At 40.3% G+C, this 15717-nt stretch overlaps 1 protein-coding gene across 1 annotated transcript in view; it reads left to right on the plus strand.

Moving 5' to 3' along the window:
- The first annotated feature begins 919 nt into the window (after positions 1–919).
- JMY (junction mediating and regulatory protein, p53 cofactor) overlaps positions 920–15717 on the plus strand; it is a 60441-nt gene continuing 45643 nt past the window's right edge. Inside the window, exon 1 of the mRNA XM_071730529.1 lies at positions 920–1810. Within this exon, the coding sequence (XP_071586630.1) occupies positions 950–1810 (861 nt within the window). The 5' untranslated portion in view covers positions 920–949. The remainder of the gene's footprint in view (positions 1811–15717) is intronic.

Consider the following 15717-nt stretch of genomic DNA (forward strand, 5'->3'; position numbering starts at 1 on the left):
CCCCACGGGGCTGACGGGGTTAACAGCAAGGCCAGATCCACGCCTGGCGAAGACAGCGCTGCCAGCGAAGCAGCTCGGATCAGAGGCCGCTGCCCCCGGGAGGCCCGGTACAGGCAGACCAAGGGTGACAGAACCCCCCACTCAGCGGACCCCACGGGGGAGCAAACGATGACGGCGCCGCAACCAACCCCTACACAACCCCACTGCCCTCCCGCCCCGCCGCCCCTAACGCCAGGCACCGGCCCCTCCCGGCATGCAGCGCGCAGAGCCCCATCTGCCGCGTTGTACGTCCGAGGGAAGGGACGCGGCATATCCCGCCTCGCTCCGCCCCGCCCGTGGTGGGCGGGAGGGCACGGGGGGGCGGGGCGGGAGGCTGCGAGCGTGGCCGGCGTGGAAGGGGCGGGGCGGGGCGGGGCTTGCGGCTCACCCCGTCTTCCTCCGCCGGGAAACCAGAGCGACAGCCAATCGGAAGGGCGCTCTGCGGGGCGTGGGGCGGGGCTTCGGGAGGCCGCGGGGCGGGGCCGGGCCGGGCCGGCGCGGAGTTGCCGCAGCGCGACCGCCGCTTGTAAACAGATCCTGCCCCACGTGACGCGCGTGAAGTACCTGTGCGGGGCCACCGGGCATTGTCCGCCGCGACGGAGGGCCAATAAGCAGTGGCGGCAGCGGGGTTCCTCGGAAGCGGGCTGCTAGCAGAGGGGAGGTGATTCCTCTCTGTCCTCTCTCTCCACCCTCTCGTCGCCTTTGCGACTCCGGTGGGGATCCAGCGCATCTTCCCCCCTCAGCGCCTTCGCCTTCCCCCCCCGCCTCTAAGATGGCTGATGGTGGGCGGTGAGGCGGGGCTGCGGGGAGTCTTTGCCGGCCGGCGTGCGGCGGGACAGGAGGGGGCGGCTGACGGGACTGGACGGGACCAGGCAGCGGGGGGGAGGTGCGTGGGAAGCCGCGCAGCGCCATGTCCGCCTTCGCCCTGGAGGAAACGCTGGAGGCCGACTGGGTGGCCGTGAGGCCTCACGCCTTCCAGGAGCGGGAGAAGCACAAGTTCGTCTTCATCGTGGCCTGGAACGAGATCGAGGGCAAGTTCGCCATCACCTGCCACAACCGCACGGCGCAGCGCCAGCGCAGTGGCTCCCGCGAGCAGCGCCGCGGCGGCCCCGCCGGCCCCGAAGCCAAAGCCGACCCCAAGGCCGGCAGCCCCACGGTGCGCAGGGGCCCGGCCTGGGCCGCGGGTCCCGGCCTGCCGCGGGGCTCCGAGCGGGCCGAGGCGGTGCCGAAGAGCCCGCTGCGTGTCAAGAGCAGCTCCGCCCGGGGGCCGCAGAGGGCCCCGGAGACGGCAGGTGCCTCTGAAGAGATCGAAGTGCTGGAGCTGGGGAAGGAGGACGCGGCCTCCGCGATATCGCTGCCGCCCTCGCCGCTGCAGGCAGCCGAGACGGCCTCTCCCGACGCGGAGCCCGCGGGGGAGGAGTGCAGCTGGGCCGGCCTCTTCTCCTTCCAGGACTTGCGAGCTGTGCACCAGCAGCTGTGCTCGGTGAACTCGGAGTTGGAGCCCTACCTACCTGCCTTCCCCGAAGAGCCCTCGGGCATGTGGACAGTGCTGTTCGGAGCCCCGGAGCTGTCCGAGCAGGAGATGGACGCTCTCTGCTACAAACTACAAGTTTACTTGGTCCATAGCTTGGATACCTGCGGCTGGAAGATACTTTCGCAGGTACTCTTCACTGAAACTGACGACCCTGAAGAGTATTATGAGAGCCTGAGTGAGCTGCGCCAGAAGGGGTACGAAGAGGTGCTCCAGCGAGCCCGGAGGAGAATCCAGGAGGTGAGGCTACCACATGGTTCTGCTATCTCGACTTTACTGTTGTAACTACATCCTGTGTGGTTATTCTGTGCCCCTCTACCTCTGCAGAATTGATTGTACTATGGAACAAAAGAAGTACAGGAAAACCACCTAGTATTTAAAAAAAAAAAAAAAAAAAAAAAAAAAAAAAAGCTTTGCAGATCTAAATAAGAAAATGAGATTTAACTTTCCTAGGTTTCTAAGTTTCTTGGACCAGGATTTAAGAAGGTGCAGATTTCCCTAGTCCTCTAAGTGTGGCTCGGGACTTTTCTGTTATGTTGAACATAGATGCTTGTGAACAAAGATATGTTGGATTTTGGAAAGTGTTGCTCCCAGATTTTTTTCTTGCATTGCTTTGCATCAGGGTATGTTGGAGACTGAGTTTTTCTCTTTGATGGCAGCAGCAACATGTGATGTTTATTTTGACAGTACAGTTTAGGCATTTGAGGCCAGAGAAGTTTTAGCTTCCTACAGGCTCCGGGTACTGAATCTGGTATTTCAAGTGTGATGATATTTTCCAGTGGAAATGGAGTAATTACAACGTTTGTTCAGCTATGAGGTCATAAAGTTCGGATTTTAAAAAGCAGCCTTTCTGATCATAGTGAGTGTTCACTGTGCCTGTCAATCCTTGAATGTTCCAGGACTGTTAATCTTTCTCATACCATACTATTTACATGAAATTACTTGAGGTTCTGCTAACTTCTAGCACCAATGCGTGGGAATTTTTTAACTTTTTTTTTTTTTTTCCCCAATGAAAAAGGAGAATTCTATACATATGTTTGTGTTTGGGTGGCCCTAATGCAGAATGTACTAGGATTTATGTAGGTGCAACTATCTGTGTGAATCGGGTTATGGAATCTTTTATTTTTGCAGACACCATGTACATTTTGTTGTATGGATATAGGTCAGGCTTAGCTGCTTTAGCCGCCTGTATATATTTTAGCAATGCATGTTAAAAAAATACGCTGTCATGCGTGTTCCTTGATGGAGTGTGAGCATATCTGGTTGCTGACTGTTTTGATGACATAGTTTTAAATATTTTGTAGGATTCGTTTGAGACTGTTGAGTCTTTGTAGGATTCAGGCCTAGTTTTGCCTAGAGAGTGGAGTTACAGAGTGTGAGGAAATAGTTTTATCAAAGATGAAATGATAAGGGCATCCAAGTGTAGTAGGTAGCATTGTCAAGTACAAATTTGTTTCCAAGCTGTTACATTAGGATATATTTTTCTGGGGGGTTTTTTGTTTTGGTTTGGTTTTTAGAAGACTGAATTCATCCCCCTTAATTTTGCTACATAGCTGATAGTTAGTGTTACAGTCTTATAGAAGTTTTAGTCCAGAGTATATGAAAGTGTAGTCTTCCACTTTTCTCTCTGTGGCGGCATGAATGCTTGGGCATGTGTACCTAGATTTACTTAGTTTTCAGCACAGCAGTTTTTTCTAAGGAGCTGAGCAGGACTAGAGTTTGTGTTAAACCAGTGGAGTTTTGGGATCTGGGTACCTAGCTCAAAGCATGGTGTTTTTGAGGAAGCACTAATTTGGAATTACTGTGCAAGAAGTGTTTGTTTCTTGGAGAAGCTCAATTGTTAATTTGTCAGCACCAGTACTATTGGCAAGAGATAAAGTTCTCTAAACTACAAGATTTCGTTCTCTGTTCAGAACTTGGTTCAGAAAAAATGGCAGACCCTATTTGTATATCTGAGTACAGTACAACCTTTATTTTCCTCTGGTAACCAATCCAGTAGTGTACCTAAAGTCAGTACGCTGTACTTCTGTCACTGTTAGTTGTGTAAATTGATCCTTCTGTAATTAAAGGTAGTTCATGTTTAAGAAAAGAAACCAACCAAACGACCTGCTTTTTCCCTTTTCGCTCTCAGGTTTCTCTTTTCTTTACCTGTTAGTGGTTTACTTGGTTCACAGGAAATGTCTTTCTTTTAAGTAAATACTGGTATTGTTTGTCATTGCAATTCTAAGCAAATGAAGCAATTGATTGTGGATAGTGTTTTGTATTTCTGAAGTAAAGGTTTTCCATACTTTCAAGAGAACCGACTGAATCAATGTTTCATCTCTTTGTTTAATTTGCTTTTCCATTTGTGTTTAAAGTCTGCCTGTTAACTGATTGCTGGAATGTTGGATTCCTGCAATTTTCAGTGATTCTATTTCTTACAAGAACTTTTGGGGAAAAGGGGCAAAGGATTAAGCAGTGTTGGCAACCTAAATGGTATCAAGGAGCATAATGAACATGGAAGGTTGTCATTAATATTAAAGTGTGCAAAAACAAAGTTTAGAACTCAAAAACTTTGGCTTAGCATTTTAAAATAATGCTTGTGAGGTCAAGCATCATATATGTTAGTTCATATATCTCTTTTTTTCCAGGACAAATGTCTCCATGCAGTTAGATATTATTTGAGATGTGCTTTCAGTTTTTGTTAGTAATGTCATTTGGGGTGGAGAAGGAAGAACAACAAAACCTTTTATGTTTCTGTTGTTTCAGCAGCCCCTTCCTTTCCATATATTGCTTGCTATAAATTATGCACAGGACAGTTTATTTCCACAGCAGTTAATAGTAATGGTTGCTTTTTGTAATAGCCATTTTTATCTCTGTCTCAATTATAAACTTTTAATAAACGAGAATAATATTTCAGGTACAAACAGATCCAAGATGAAGAGAAAAAAGTTTTAGAAGAACTGTATGACCTGGAATTAATTTCTTCTGCATATTATGCAGTTTTTGAAATAGCAGTTTGGGTTTTTTTTAATTTTTTTCAAGTAAAAGTTAATTCTGAAATAGCTTAGGAATTTAATTTGTGTTGATTTGCGTTAAAATAAACACTTGTCTCTAGTGGAGTAAATGCATTTCTACCTCCTTTCTGAAAATGAATATACAATTCTTTGGAGCCCGTGCTCATTAAGTTTATGCCTATTAAAAAAAAAATTCCTAGAGTGCTTAGCTAGAGATCTGAGGTCCCAAATGGAGACATGACAGAGAATCGGATAAAAAAGATGTTATTTCAACTGAGAGGATGACACTGAATCGTTATGTGGGGCTCTTCTTGACCAGTATTTTCAAAACCTTATTTTCTTGAAAGCACAGTAAGTTCTCTGTCCTCCTGGTCCTGTCAGTTTCCTAAGGTCCTCTCCATGTTACATGGGAGGAGTTTTTCTAGACTAAGTGTACATACTCGTACATTTTGAGTATATTAATATCAAAGATGCTGTTTCATGTCTTTGTAAGTGCTATATTCGGAAAAGTTTGAACGTAGTCACAGTTTTGATGAATAAAAAGTGGTGGTAGTATAAACTATGATTAAAAAGAGATTAAAAGGGTTTGATGGCTTAGTCACATCAACAAACATATTTTATTGTATGCTTATCCTCTTACTTGCCCTTGCATAGTGAGTTTTGAGTTTGGGAATCCTATCTTTACCTTACATGTATACTTCAGCATCTTTGAATTAATGATACCTGTGAGTCTCTCTGTTCCTTATGACTCATAATTGCCAGGGAAGTCTGAAACTGTCAGGTAATAGCCTATAGGATATTGAATGCCAGTTAAAAAACCGGTTGCTTTCATTTTGTTGTTGCTCTGTAAAATTTATGAAGTCTCGTATCTGCAGGCAGGCTGTTAAAGACCATTTTGCATCTTTGTTCTCTGAATTGCGTTAATAGGAAAGTTACACTTTGAAACACTTTTGAATAATTATTACATTATGTAGAAATTCTGAGAGCATTGTGTTTCCAGTGGCTAACCTAAGACTGCTTTGGGGGTGAGAACCTACTGATACTTCTAAACTGTTTCTCCTCTATAGTGGGATATTTTACTAAGCACCAGAATAGCCCTAGGAACTTCTATCTTGGTTGGCTTAATTTTCTTTTTATTCAAAGGGCTAGAAAGTTTAAGAAAAATTAACATCTTTTATCTATTTTGTTACAGTAACAAGTTGTATTAGAAGAAAATGTAGGTATTTGGCAAAAGTCTGTAATGTCGTTATCTTTACTTAAACCGGTATGTGTACAATTATTTAGAATTACTTGCACAGCTTTAGTAAGGAAGTTTTCTTATCAGTGATATGATTGCCAAGTCACACAAATTACTGAGTAATCGTTTTGGTTTTAAATAGTAGAATTTCTCATTTGTTGCTTTCCAATGATACTTTCAAATATTTCTATTTACATTAAAAAAATTAAATTATATCCATAAGCTATTATTATTTTTTTTGTCAACCTGATCTAATATTTTAAAGAAAATCGGTATTTACGATCATCTCGGTAACTAGGAGAATTTGATTTCCTTGCTTTTTACTAGGTGCATTAAGTTCTTAAGTGAATGTGTACATGGTAGGTAGTGGAGCACTGTACCAGTTTTCCAGAGGTAAGTTGACCTTTTCTATTTAATGATCTACTGCTACACAGTGTGATTTAAAGAGATTTCAAAATCAGACTTATAAATAATGCAAAGTAAATATTGTTGAACACTACTGAAAGGTATTCGGTGATTCAGTAGTGCAAAAAATAAATGCTAGCAACAAAGTTTCTATCGTAACCATTGTAGTACCTTTCTATGAAAGAAGCCAAAAAAACTGAATTCTGTATGTTGCCTTTAACAGCTAGATTTAGAAGATAGACAAGATGTTTCAGGAGAGAACACTGGTTGAGATTTAACTTTGGAGTAGAGAGGATTAATATGACACATACTGTGGATTTTTTTTTTCTATTGACATGAATAGGGACTTAGGACTAACACTGAGCAGTCTGGAAATCTGATTCATTTGTGTTGGAAAGATTGTTCTTATAGACTCATTATTTTTAGTGTTAAGACTAGTTTTCAATAAAACTATTTTGATCCACTTCTAAATACTTCGTAAATAGGCTATTTAAGTACTCTACCAGTTCTATAAGATAGTACTGACCAAATTATAATATGTCAGAAGCTGTAGGGCATGCTGTGTACAGCAGGTAAGTGGACTCCAAGTTTAGGTGAGCCATGATAATTGTTCTCTGGCTAGTACTTCTGTTGTTAACCAGTGAAAGATATTTTCTTCCTTGGCAGCTGTCACCTTTTGTTTATATAAATTGGAACTGCAGTTATTAGCAGTTATTTCTGGTTGTTACAAAGTAGTCCTAAGTTAATAAATATTTCAAAGGCTTGGTATTTTAGGTGTGGAAGTTCACACCTGACTCATTCTACAAGCATCAAACCCCATAGCAAAGATACTGCAATGCTTTTTAAGATAAGTGAAATTAAATGTGGAGTGGTTCTTTCCTGCCCCTGTTCTACAAATAAAAAGATCTATTTTGTTTTCAGTGTTTAAGTGAGTTTCTGAAATGTGTTCTGTATAGGTAAATAGGTGTTAGAAGTTTGGTGGTGACAACTGGTACTACTGGAAGATGTGGAAATCAGGTAGAGGGACTCACTTAATATTCTTGTACCCTTATAGCATTAAGGATAATTACACAACAGCTTAGCTGTATGGTGGAGTCACAGTTGTTGAAAGCTTAAGGTATGATGACATACAATTTTAAAATCCATGTGTTAAAATGGCTTCTGAGAGTCCCATATATAAAGGACATCAGACCATGTTGCAGTCTGTGTATTAAAAATTTCTAAGTCCCAATCAAACTATTTTACCTTCTGATTTTAAGTCTTACTGTTTATTACTGTTTATTATTCCATTCTACTGTTTATTATTCTTCCATTTGATTAAGCTGAACATGAGCCAGCAGTGTGCCCAGGTAGCCAAGAAGGCCGATGGCATCCTGGCCTGTACCAGAAACAGTGTGGCCAGCAGGTCCAAGGAAGTGATTCTGCCCCTGTACTCAGCCCTGGTGAGGCCACACCTCGAGTACTGTGTCCAGTTCTGGGCCCCTCAGGTCAGGAAGAAGATTGAGGTGCTGGAGCAGGTCCAAAGGAGGGCAACCAGGCTGGTGAAGGGACTCGAGCACAGATCCTGTGAGGAGAGGCTGAGGGAGCTGGGGCTGTTCAGCCTGGAGAAGAGGAGGCTCAGGGGAGACCTCATCACTCTCTACAACTCCCTGAAAGGAGGGTGTAGCCAAGGGGGGGTTGGTCTCTTTTCCCAGGCAGCTCTCAGCAAGACAAGAGGGCACGGTCTCAAGTTGTGCTGGGGGAGGTTTAGGTTGGACATTAGAAAGAATTTCTTTACTGAGAGGGTGATCAGACATTGGAATGGGCTGCCCCGGGAAATGGTGGATTCTCCGTCCCTGGAGATATTTAAAAAGAGACTGGATGTGGCACTCAGTGCCATGGTCTGGTAACTGCAGTGGTAGTGGATCAAGGGTTGAACTTGATGATCTCTGAGGTCCCTTCCAATCCAGCCAATTCTATGATTCCATGATTCTTCTTGAGTAAATGTTTTTTTTCTTCTACTTCCCTTTCCTTTTACTTCTGTTTTGTGGGTAGCAACAAATTGTTACAGAGAAGTGTTGGTAGTGATCATAGGTTAATTAGACTTTTTTAATTTGGACATGTCTTTTGGATTTGAATTTTGGTGTGTTTGTTGTTTGTTCAGTTTTGTTTCGTTTTGCTTTCCTACAGTACCCTTGTACATATAAATGTAGGTAGACTTTATGCATTGTTGTCTTCGTGTGTTGTTAAGCTTGTCAAGAGCCAGCTGAAGGTGGTGAATACTACTGCTGTATCTGAAAGCAGAATGTTTTAGATAATGTATAATTCTTAAAAGCAATTTCTTAAATTGAAGGGAGAACTTTATACTGCTAAGATACATATTGACTAACTCAGATGTGTTCTCTGTAATACATCTGAGCTGTTGCTCAAACTGCTGTCTGCTAAATAGTGTTGGGCAGTGGAATAAGGTGTGATTGTGGTCTGTTGAGCTTGTTGCTTGAGCACTTCAGAGTATCTTCTAAATAGGCTCAGTCCTTTTCTTTATTTTCTTCAGAGAAGAATCAACTATTAGCATTTGGCAATACATTATAATTCAACTGTTGGTGTGTCTATGATACCATAATGGTTTGGGGTTTTTTTTTGGTAATATGGAAAAGCAAGAGAAACAAATGAACAGGAACTGAACTTCTTAGAGGAACATACTCCTAGAATGTATTTTGTGATTTTGGATAGGTGGAGTATTCATGAGTTGCCAGTTAGAAAACAGTTACATTGTTTCTTTCTTTCCCAAGAAACAAACAAAAAACTAGTTGAATTAACTCTATTTTTAGAATCGGCCACAAGTTATTGTAAATTAATATGTAGAAAAAGCTTGTAAATAAGATACTGTGCAGTTGTAAACAATTTTCTGTGTTAAAAACTTGAGTATCCAGAAGTTTTGTTCTAGTGCTGGTATACAGCTTGAAAGTGTGCTGGGGTGGGGGCCAGGGAGGCTAACAGGAACTGTGGGTTTAACTGTGTACCTTATACTGACCGAGATTAGAAAATGGAGAGGTTTTGAGGAGGGGAGCAGAAGTTAGTATATATTGGAAAAAATTATTTGTATTGGTCATACATCTTGCATAGTGATAACATCACTGTAACCATTCAGAATGAAGATCTTGAATAGTCCACTGGAAATCTCTGCTTTTAGTTCAGTGCTGTTTAATAGCTAACATGCAATAAAGTTTTTTAAGTGGTGAAAAAATGCCCTTACAGAAAGTAGTATTATGATGTCATCAGAAATCTGGTGGTGCTATTTACTAGAATACAGGTTAATCTTTAACTGCAGTTGTTGAAACCCATGCACAAATGGAAGCAGAATTACAAAAACAAAGAATATAGTCCATGTTTGTTGGGCAGATTGAATGACCTCATAGTATCTTCATGTCATACGCTGTGTAAATTAATTAGGGAAATGTATTTATTTTAATTAGTTTGTAATTGAAACTTTTCCATTTTCTGAAATTTAGGCCTGAAATGTAAACCAAACCAATATTAGTTTGTCTGAAAGCTTCATGAAAAATTTTAACACAGAGTGGTAGATGTTAAAAATGTCACCACAAATATCTCCTTGTTTATTAGCTCTTACTTGTCAACTGTGTCCATTATTATTAATAACTTTATTAGAGGCTCATCTGTGCAGTTGGGATTTTATTTTAATATTAACTCTTCTGGTCACAAGCAGAAAAGTGTTTTGATGTGCAGAGAGAGCTTCCCTGTCAGCCTGATTTTGAAAAGTCATCATCTGTAGATTGTTCAGAGTAGATGCAAATAGAATGCTAGTGATGTATCTGCCTATGACTCCTCTTACCAGTTGCAAACATTGTGACAGAGGTTGTTTTCACTTAAAAAACTTACTGCTAAGACCCTATCTCTGGGTTTCCTTTCTGTTCTTTTCTGTCTGTGGTATTTATATAGTAAAAGTTACCAGATGTATGGTGGTTGATTTATTTTCCCCTTTTTTTTTCTTTTTTTTTTTTTTTTGGGTTTTTTTCTTATATACGGGGCAGAAAAACTATCCATGCAGAAAAATATAAATGCTTGATGGACTTTTTCTGTCAAATGAGTTGCCCTGGAGAGGTGTTATAAAACACAGTCATTCAGCAAACTTGTTTATATTTTTATCGTAAATTTGAGTACCTCTTCTTTCTTAAATGATAATAGAAATTTTGCTTGTTTTATACTACTGTTTGAGTACTTTCCAAATACATTTGTAGACAAATGTTTATATGGCCTTCTTTTGGAAAAAATGTTATGATATTAGTGTGAGGGAGGTGGATGTTGTGGGTTTTTTGGGGGCTGTTTTTTTTTGGTTTTTTTCTATTTGAAAAATGTCAAATGATCAATTAGCATTTGTTTATGATGACTTGCAGACAACTTATATGAGTCATCTAAAATTAGTAGTAGCATAACTACACATAACAGCATTGCGTCATGACTTATTTTGAGCTTCTTTAGGGAGAGGGTATTGTAAAAGATTTTTCAGTGACTTAGCATCTTTGAGAACTATGTTAGAAGGAACTTCTCTGCCTGTTCCAGTTGAACCTCATGCTTTTTTTTTTCCGTAAGAAAATAATAATAATTGAAAAATTAAACAAATGTATTGATTCACTTAAAACTTTAGAGGGATCCATTTTGGAAGTTTCTGGAAGTATAATGTTTCTAAAAATAGCACTGGCTTCAGAGTCCAAATTTTTCAAATTGTTCACCCCAAGAGTACAAGTCTGTGTTCACCTCTTACTGGTATAGATTACTTTTGTCTGAAATGTGTTGTTATGGAAGTGATTCCCTGGGTTATTTACATGATATATTAGAGTAAGAGAAAAAAATGGAGCGTGTGATACAGGATTTCAGTTTCTTGGTGTATTGTTTAGCCTTCTGTTAGTATTAGTGGACTGTAAATGTGTTCTTTCTACTGGGCTTTTTCTGGATGTTACATTGATCTTTTAATTGAAAAGACCCTCATTTTTGTAGTCTAGAAACTTAAAAAAAATGCATTTATTCATATGTAATGCTGTTTCCTTCTTAGACCTGCCTTTCCATGATTTCATCATTGCGTAGGGTGCTTGGAAGGTTGAAAAATGGCTGAACTGTACCAGCCTTGAGAAATCACAGTTACCTGTCAGCTGTTATCCAGGGTTTAAAGGAAGCCACATTGTTGTAAGGAGCTGAAGAGCTGGATCTTCAGCTTGCTAGTGATGAAAGCGGGGGATCCTATTGCTTTCTGTCTCCCTCCCCTCAGCTTTGTGTTCCTGTTGAGCTTCTCAATCCTTGGAGTGTGCTGATTCAACAGAGTAAATTAATCCAAGAGAAACTATCAGAATAGTTTTCTGTCAGATGCTTAGTTAGTTTGTTGAAGGGTCTGAGAAATACCAAAGCCAGTGCATTGGAGGAAGAAGGTACATGAGAGCATACAGAAGAAGGAACCAGGGTGGAATTGTAAGAAGAGAGGGAAGACAGAATGGAAAGTGAGATCTTCTTTCAATAGGAGCAAAACTGTATGTCAGCTCAGCCTTAAAAAGTAAATTCTCCTTTAGTAGAACTTTGATACTGTCACAGTGCTTTACACACTTTGAATTAGATTTTTTTAAAAGCCTAATGTTAGATTTATCAGACAATTGAAAATATCTGCTACCATGCCAAATGCATTGTAGAAGTGGTAAGAGTACTATATTCAGTGCTGCTGATACAATTCCTGGGAGCTGACTTCGGAGTGAAATTGATTCACACCTCTTAAATTTTTTCTTCCCATCTAATTTCACCTTTATTTTCATAAAAAGCCACTTGCTTTTTAGTGGAGTATTGCCTAGGTCTGTGTCCTCATGTTATGAACCTTACACAAAGAAGGGTTTTCAGAATAGCATCGCAATACCTGCCAAGTAAATATATTAGTTATGTGTAAGTACTAGTTTATTTAGACAGTTGATATTTTTGAGGCTCTGGAATACGTTTTCCTGATTAATAGTTCAGAAGCACTGAGGAAGATGGTTTGTGGTTGGAAAGTTAATGTATTTTATGGCACAGTATGAACACTTAAGGTTCACAGTATTCTGGCTTTAGTTTTATTTTCAATCAGACTCGAGAAAAAGATTGCTTAGTATTCCTTAGGACTTGTAATATAAGCTCGTTGCCAAGCCTTCAGGGTAAGGTGTTGCCTTGGAGTCTTTTTGTTCGGTTACCATGTTCCAACTGATTGGTGATTCATTAGTGACTTTATCTTTTAGTTATTTTGCTCCTTTCCAAAGGCAAGGAGTCCAAGAATGTCATTATAACTTTAACATACAGTAAACATCTATTTTAGTAGTCAAATTACATTACAACATAAATACTTATTTCCGTGTTACTAACAGCAGAAGAAAGCGTCACAGTCCTGTACTATGAGCATTCCAATCCAATTAGCCCCTGTTTGCTATAATTTTTGTAGCTTATTTTAGGCTGTGCTGTGTTAAATAATATACTAAATTAAAACAAGCAGTTGGTTCTTCTACACGTCTGGCATGGTAGTGTAACTCAGGAGTGGCACAGCCCCACCACACAGGAATTCAAGATAATCAGACAACTACCATTTTAAAATAGAAGCAACTTTACCATGGTGTTACATATAGTTTTGTCTTGTTTGCAGAAAACGATATGCATAGTTTTAAACTGTAGACATTTCCCTTTTGATCTTTTAGAAGAAATCTGGTGTGCCATTACTTGTCAGAGTTGGCAACTGTAAGCATGTGGTACTTCTTGTGGTACTCCAATGAGTTATGTGTATACATAGAGTTCTTCTGAGATTTCTGTTTAGAGTTTCAGGTGGGAGGAAAACAATGGCATTATTCAGTAATGTTTTAGCTCACTTGGCTGTACTAAAATATTACTTCTTTTTTTTATTATTTAGTTAAGTTCTTTTTCTTTTTTATGGACTTGTATTTCAGGTGGTGCAATGAAATGAGGTGCATTTTGGTAGGCAGTATAAATCACCCTGACAAATGTAATTGTTACTGCCCTAGGAGCTGTTAGCTTAAGAAAACAAAGATAACAAATGAGTGAAAAGAGGTGAGGCACTCTTCAATGTACTGGTCTTAGCCTTCTGTTATGCTCTCTTGTAGTGGATAGACCTCGGCCACCAGAGGTTCACGGGTTAAGATGAGGACAGAAATTACCAGTTACCATGAAAGGCAAGAAAGGCTTAACTTGGGGAAATAAATTTGATTTATTGCCAATCAAATCAGAGTAGGATAATGAGAAATAAAAAAATCTTAAAAACACCTTCCCTGCACCTCTCCCCCGTTCCTTGGCTCAGCTGCAGTCCTTATTTCTGAACCTCCACCGTCTGAGCTGTGCAGGTGGATGGGGGTTTGTCCATAACACGTTGTCTTGGTTACTCCTTGCTCCTCATGCTTTTTCCCCACTTCAGTGAATAGTCACATCAATGGGGGACAAACCATGAACTTCACTATGGGTCCTTTTCACAAGGTGCAGTGTTTCAGGAGTGAACTGCTCCAGTGTGGGATCCCCTGCAGGGTCAAAAGCCCTGCTGGCAACATGCTCCAGTGTGGGCTTCATGGGTTCACAGGATCTGCTATGAGCCTGCTCCAGGGTGTCACGGCCTCCTTCACAGCACATCTGCTGCTCTAGTGTGGGTTCTTCCACAGACTGCCCAGTGTCTATCCACTCCACCATGGACTCCTTTCCATGGCAAGGATGGAGTATCTAAAAACTACTCCATCTGCAGTACTGTACTTTTCTCTGAAATCAACTATCCTTAGTTTTTACCTGTGATCTTCAATCTTCAGTTAAAACTTTTAGAAACTGTCCTGGAAATGGAAGGTATTACCTTCAGGCTTCTGAGTATCTTAAGTTCAGAGGCAAATAGGGTATTAGGTAATAACGTTTATTCCAAAAATATAAAGAAGCCCAGGAAGAGACTGAAAAATAGATTTATGGGCTGTCTTAGCTTAAAATAGATATGTGTCATATTATAATGTTTTTATAAAATATGCAAAATAAAACAGGAATAATAGGGAAAGTTTGAAGAATAATAACAAAGGAAATGTAAGACTTGAGACTTCACTTATTAAACTGAGCTTTGAATTTCATTCTCATCTGAAGTCAACTTGCACATAATTACACTGTTTACCATAACGCTTTTTAAGCTTTGTGGACAACATTACAAAAAAAAAAAAATAATGAAGACAGAATTTTGTTTGCTATATAGTTCAAATAAATGTGCTCTTTACTTGAAAAAAATAAGTTTCCTGCTGGTTAGAATCTATCTGCATAATAGCTGCCTAAAATGTATGGATTCATTTAGTTGTGAACAATGTAACATCTGTGAAACATGATTCTTAAAATAAATGCAGTATTCAATGGTTAGAGCACTAGTCAGGCTGTACAGGATATTACTCTACCCTCCTCCACCCACTTCTTTAAATAATATACTTTAAAAATTGCGAAAGTCAAAAATTCATACTGAGACTGCTGAAGTAAATGAACAGGAACACTGTATGTCTGCTGAGAATTAATCATGAGTGAGGCTTAAAACATGCCACAAAATTATTCATGTATTTTATGGTAACACCTTGAAAACTCCATGATTTTAAAGCACCAAGTTGTTTTAGGCATTCAGCGAACTTAACCAGTGCCTCCATTTTACTCAAAGGTATTAGCTGAATTTTCATGTTTCTAATGTAGTGTGTCTTCTAGGTACTTTTGTATGAAAATTGGAACATTTGCAGTTAGACCACCTGTGAGTCTATAGAGGGCCTGGTTTGCCTTATCACATTATTTATCCAGTGGATTCTTCGCTAGACCTGGCATTATTGTTGTCTGATAGTCCAAATACTTTCTGGAGGGCAGCCAGCTAAAAAAATGCTTCAGCTGACTTTGACCCATAACAGGAAAGCTTCCATGCAACTGCTTGACAGAGCAAGTGGGCGAGGTCCTTTACAGAGCCAGCACGGAACCATCTTCTCTCCTGTGTCAGTGCCCCTTTGGGACTGGTGGCAGTGAAATGGTCAATTCCATTATGCACAGGAAATGGACTTTGTGTGCACCATTGCCTTAGGGAGCAAGAATGCTTGCGTACTTTGTGTTAATAATTTCAGAATATACATATTCTGTATGAATAATCTGCCCTCACTTGTATTGTTTTTACTGGGAGTTTGGTACTTCTGAAGGAATTGAGGATTAGTTTTAGGATTGGGATAACCTCAGCAGCTGACCAAATAGTGCTAGACAAGGTCAACATGAAACAGTGCTGATTACTTGTCTTCTGTATGTGCAGGAATCTGATGACAGTTCATTACTTTGTCCATACATTTTCCAGTGATGGACATGATTTTTACTAAAACAACCAGCTAATTACAAGTAGATACTTGCCTTTAGTTTTTCCTAAGATATCTTTGTATTGTACCTGTGATCTTAACATTTAAATGGTACTTCATTTCCTGACACTTTTAATCCAATTTCTGCAAAGTTGTGACTGTCTTCCAGAATATCAA

Source organism: Heliangelus exortis, chromosome Z, assembly GCF_036169615.1.
Source record: "Heliangelus exortis chromosome Z, bHelExo1.hap1, whole genome shotgun sequence".
NCBI lineage: Eukaryota > Metazoa > Chordata > Aves > Apodiformes > Trochilidae > Heliangelus > Heliangelus exortis.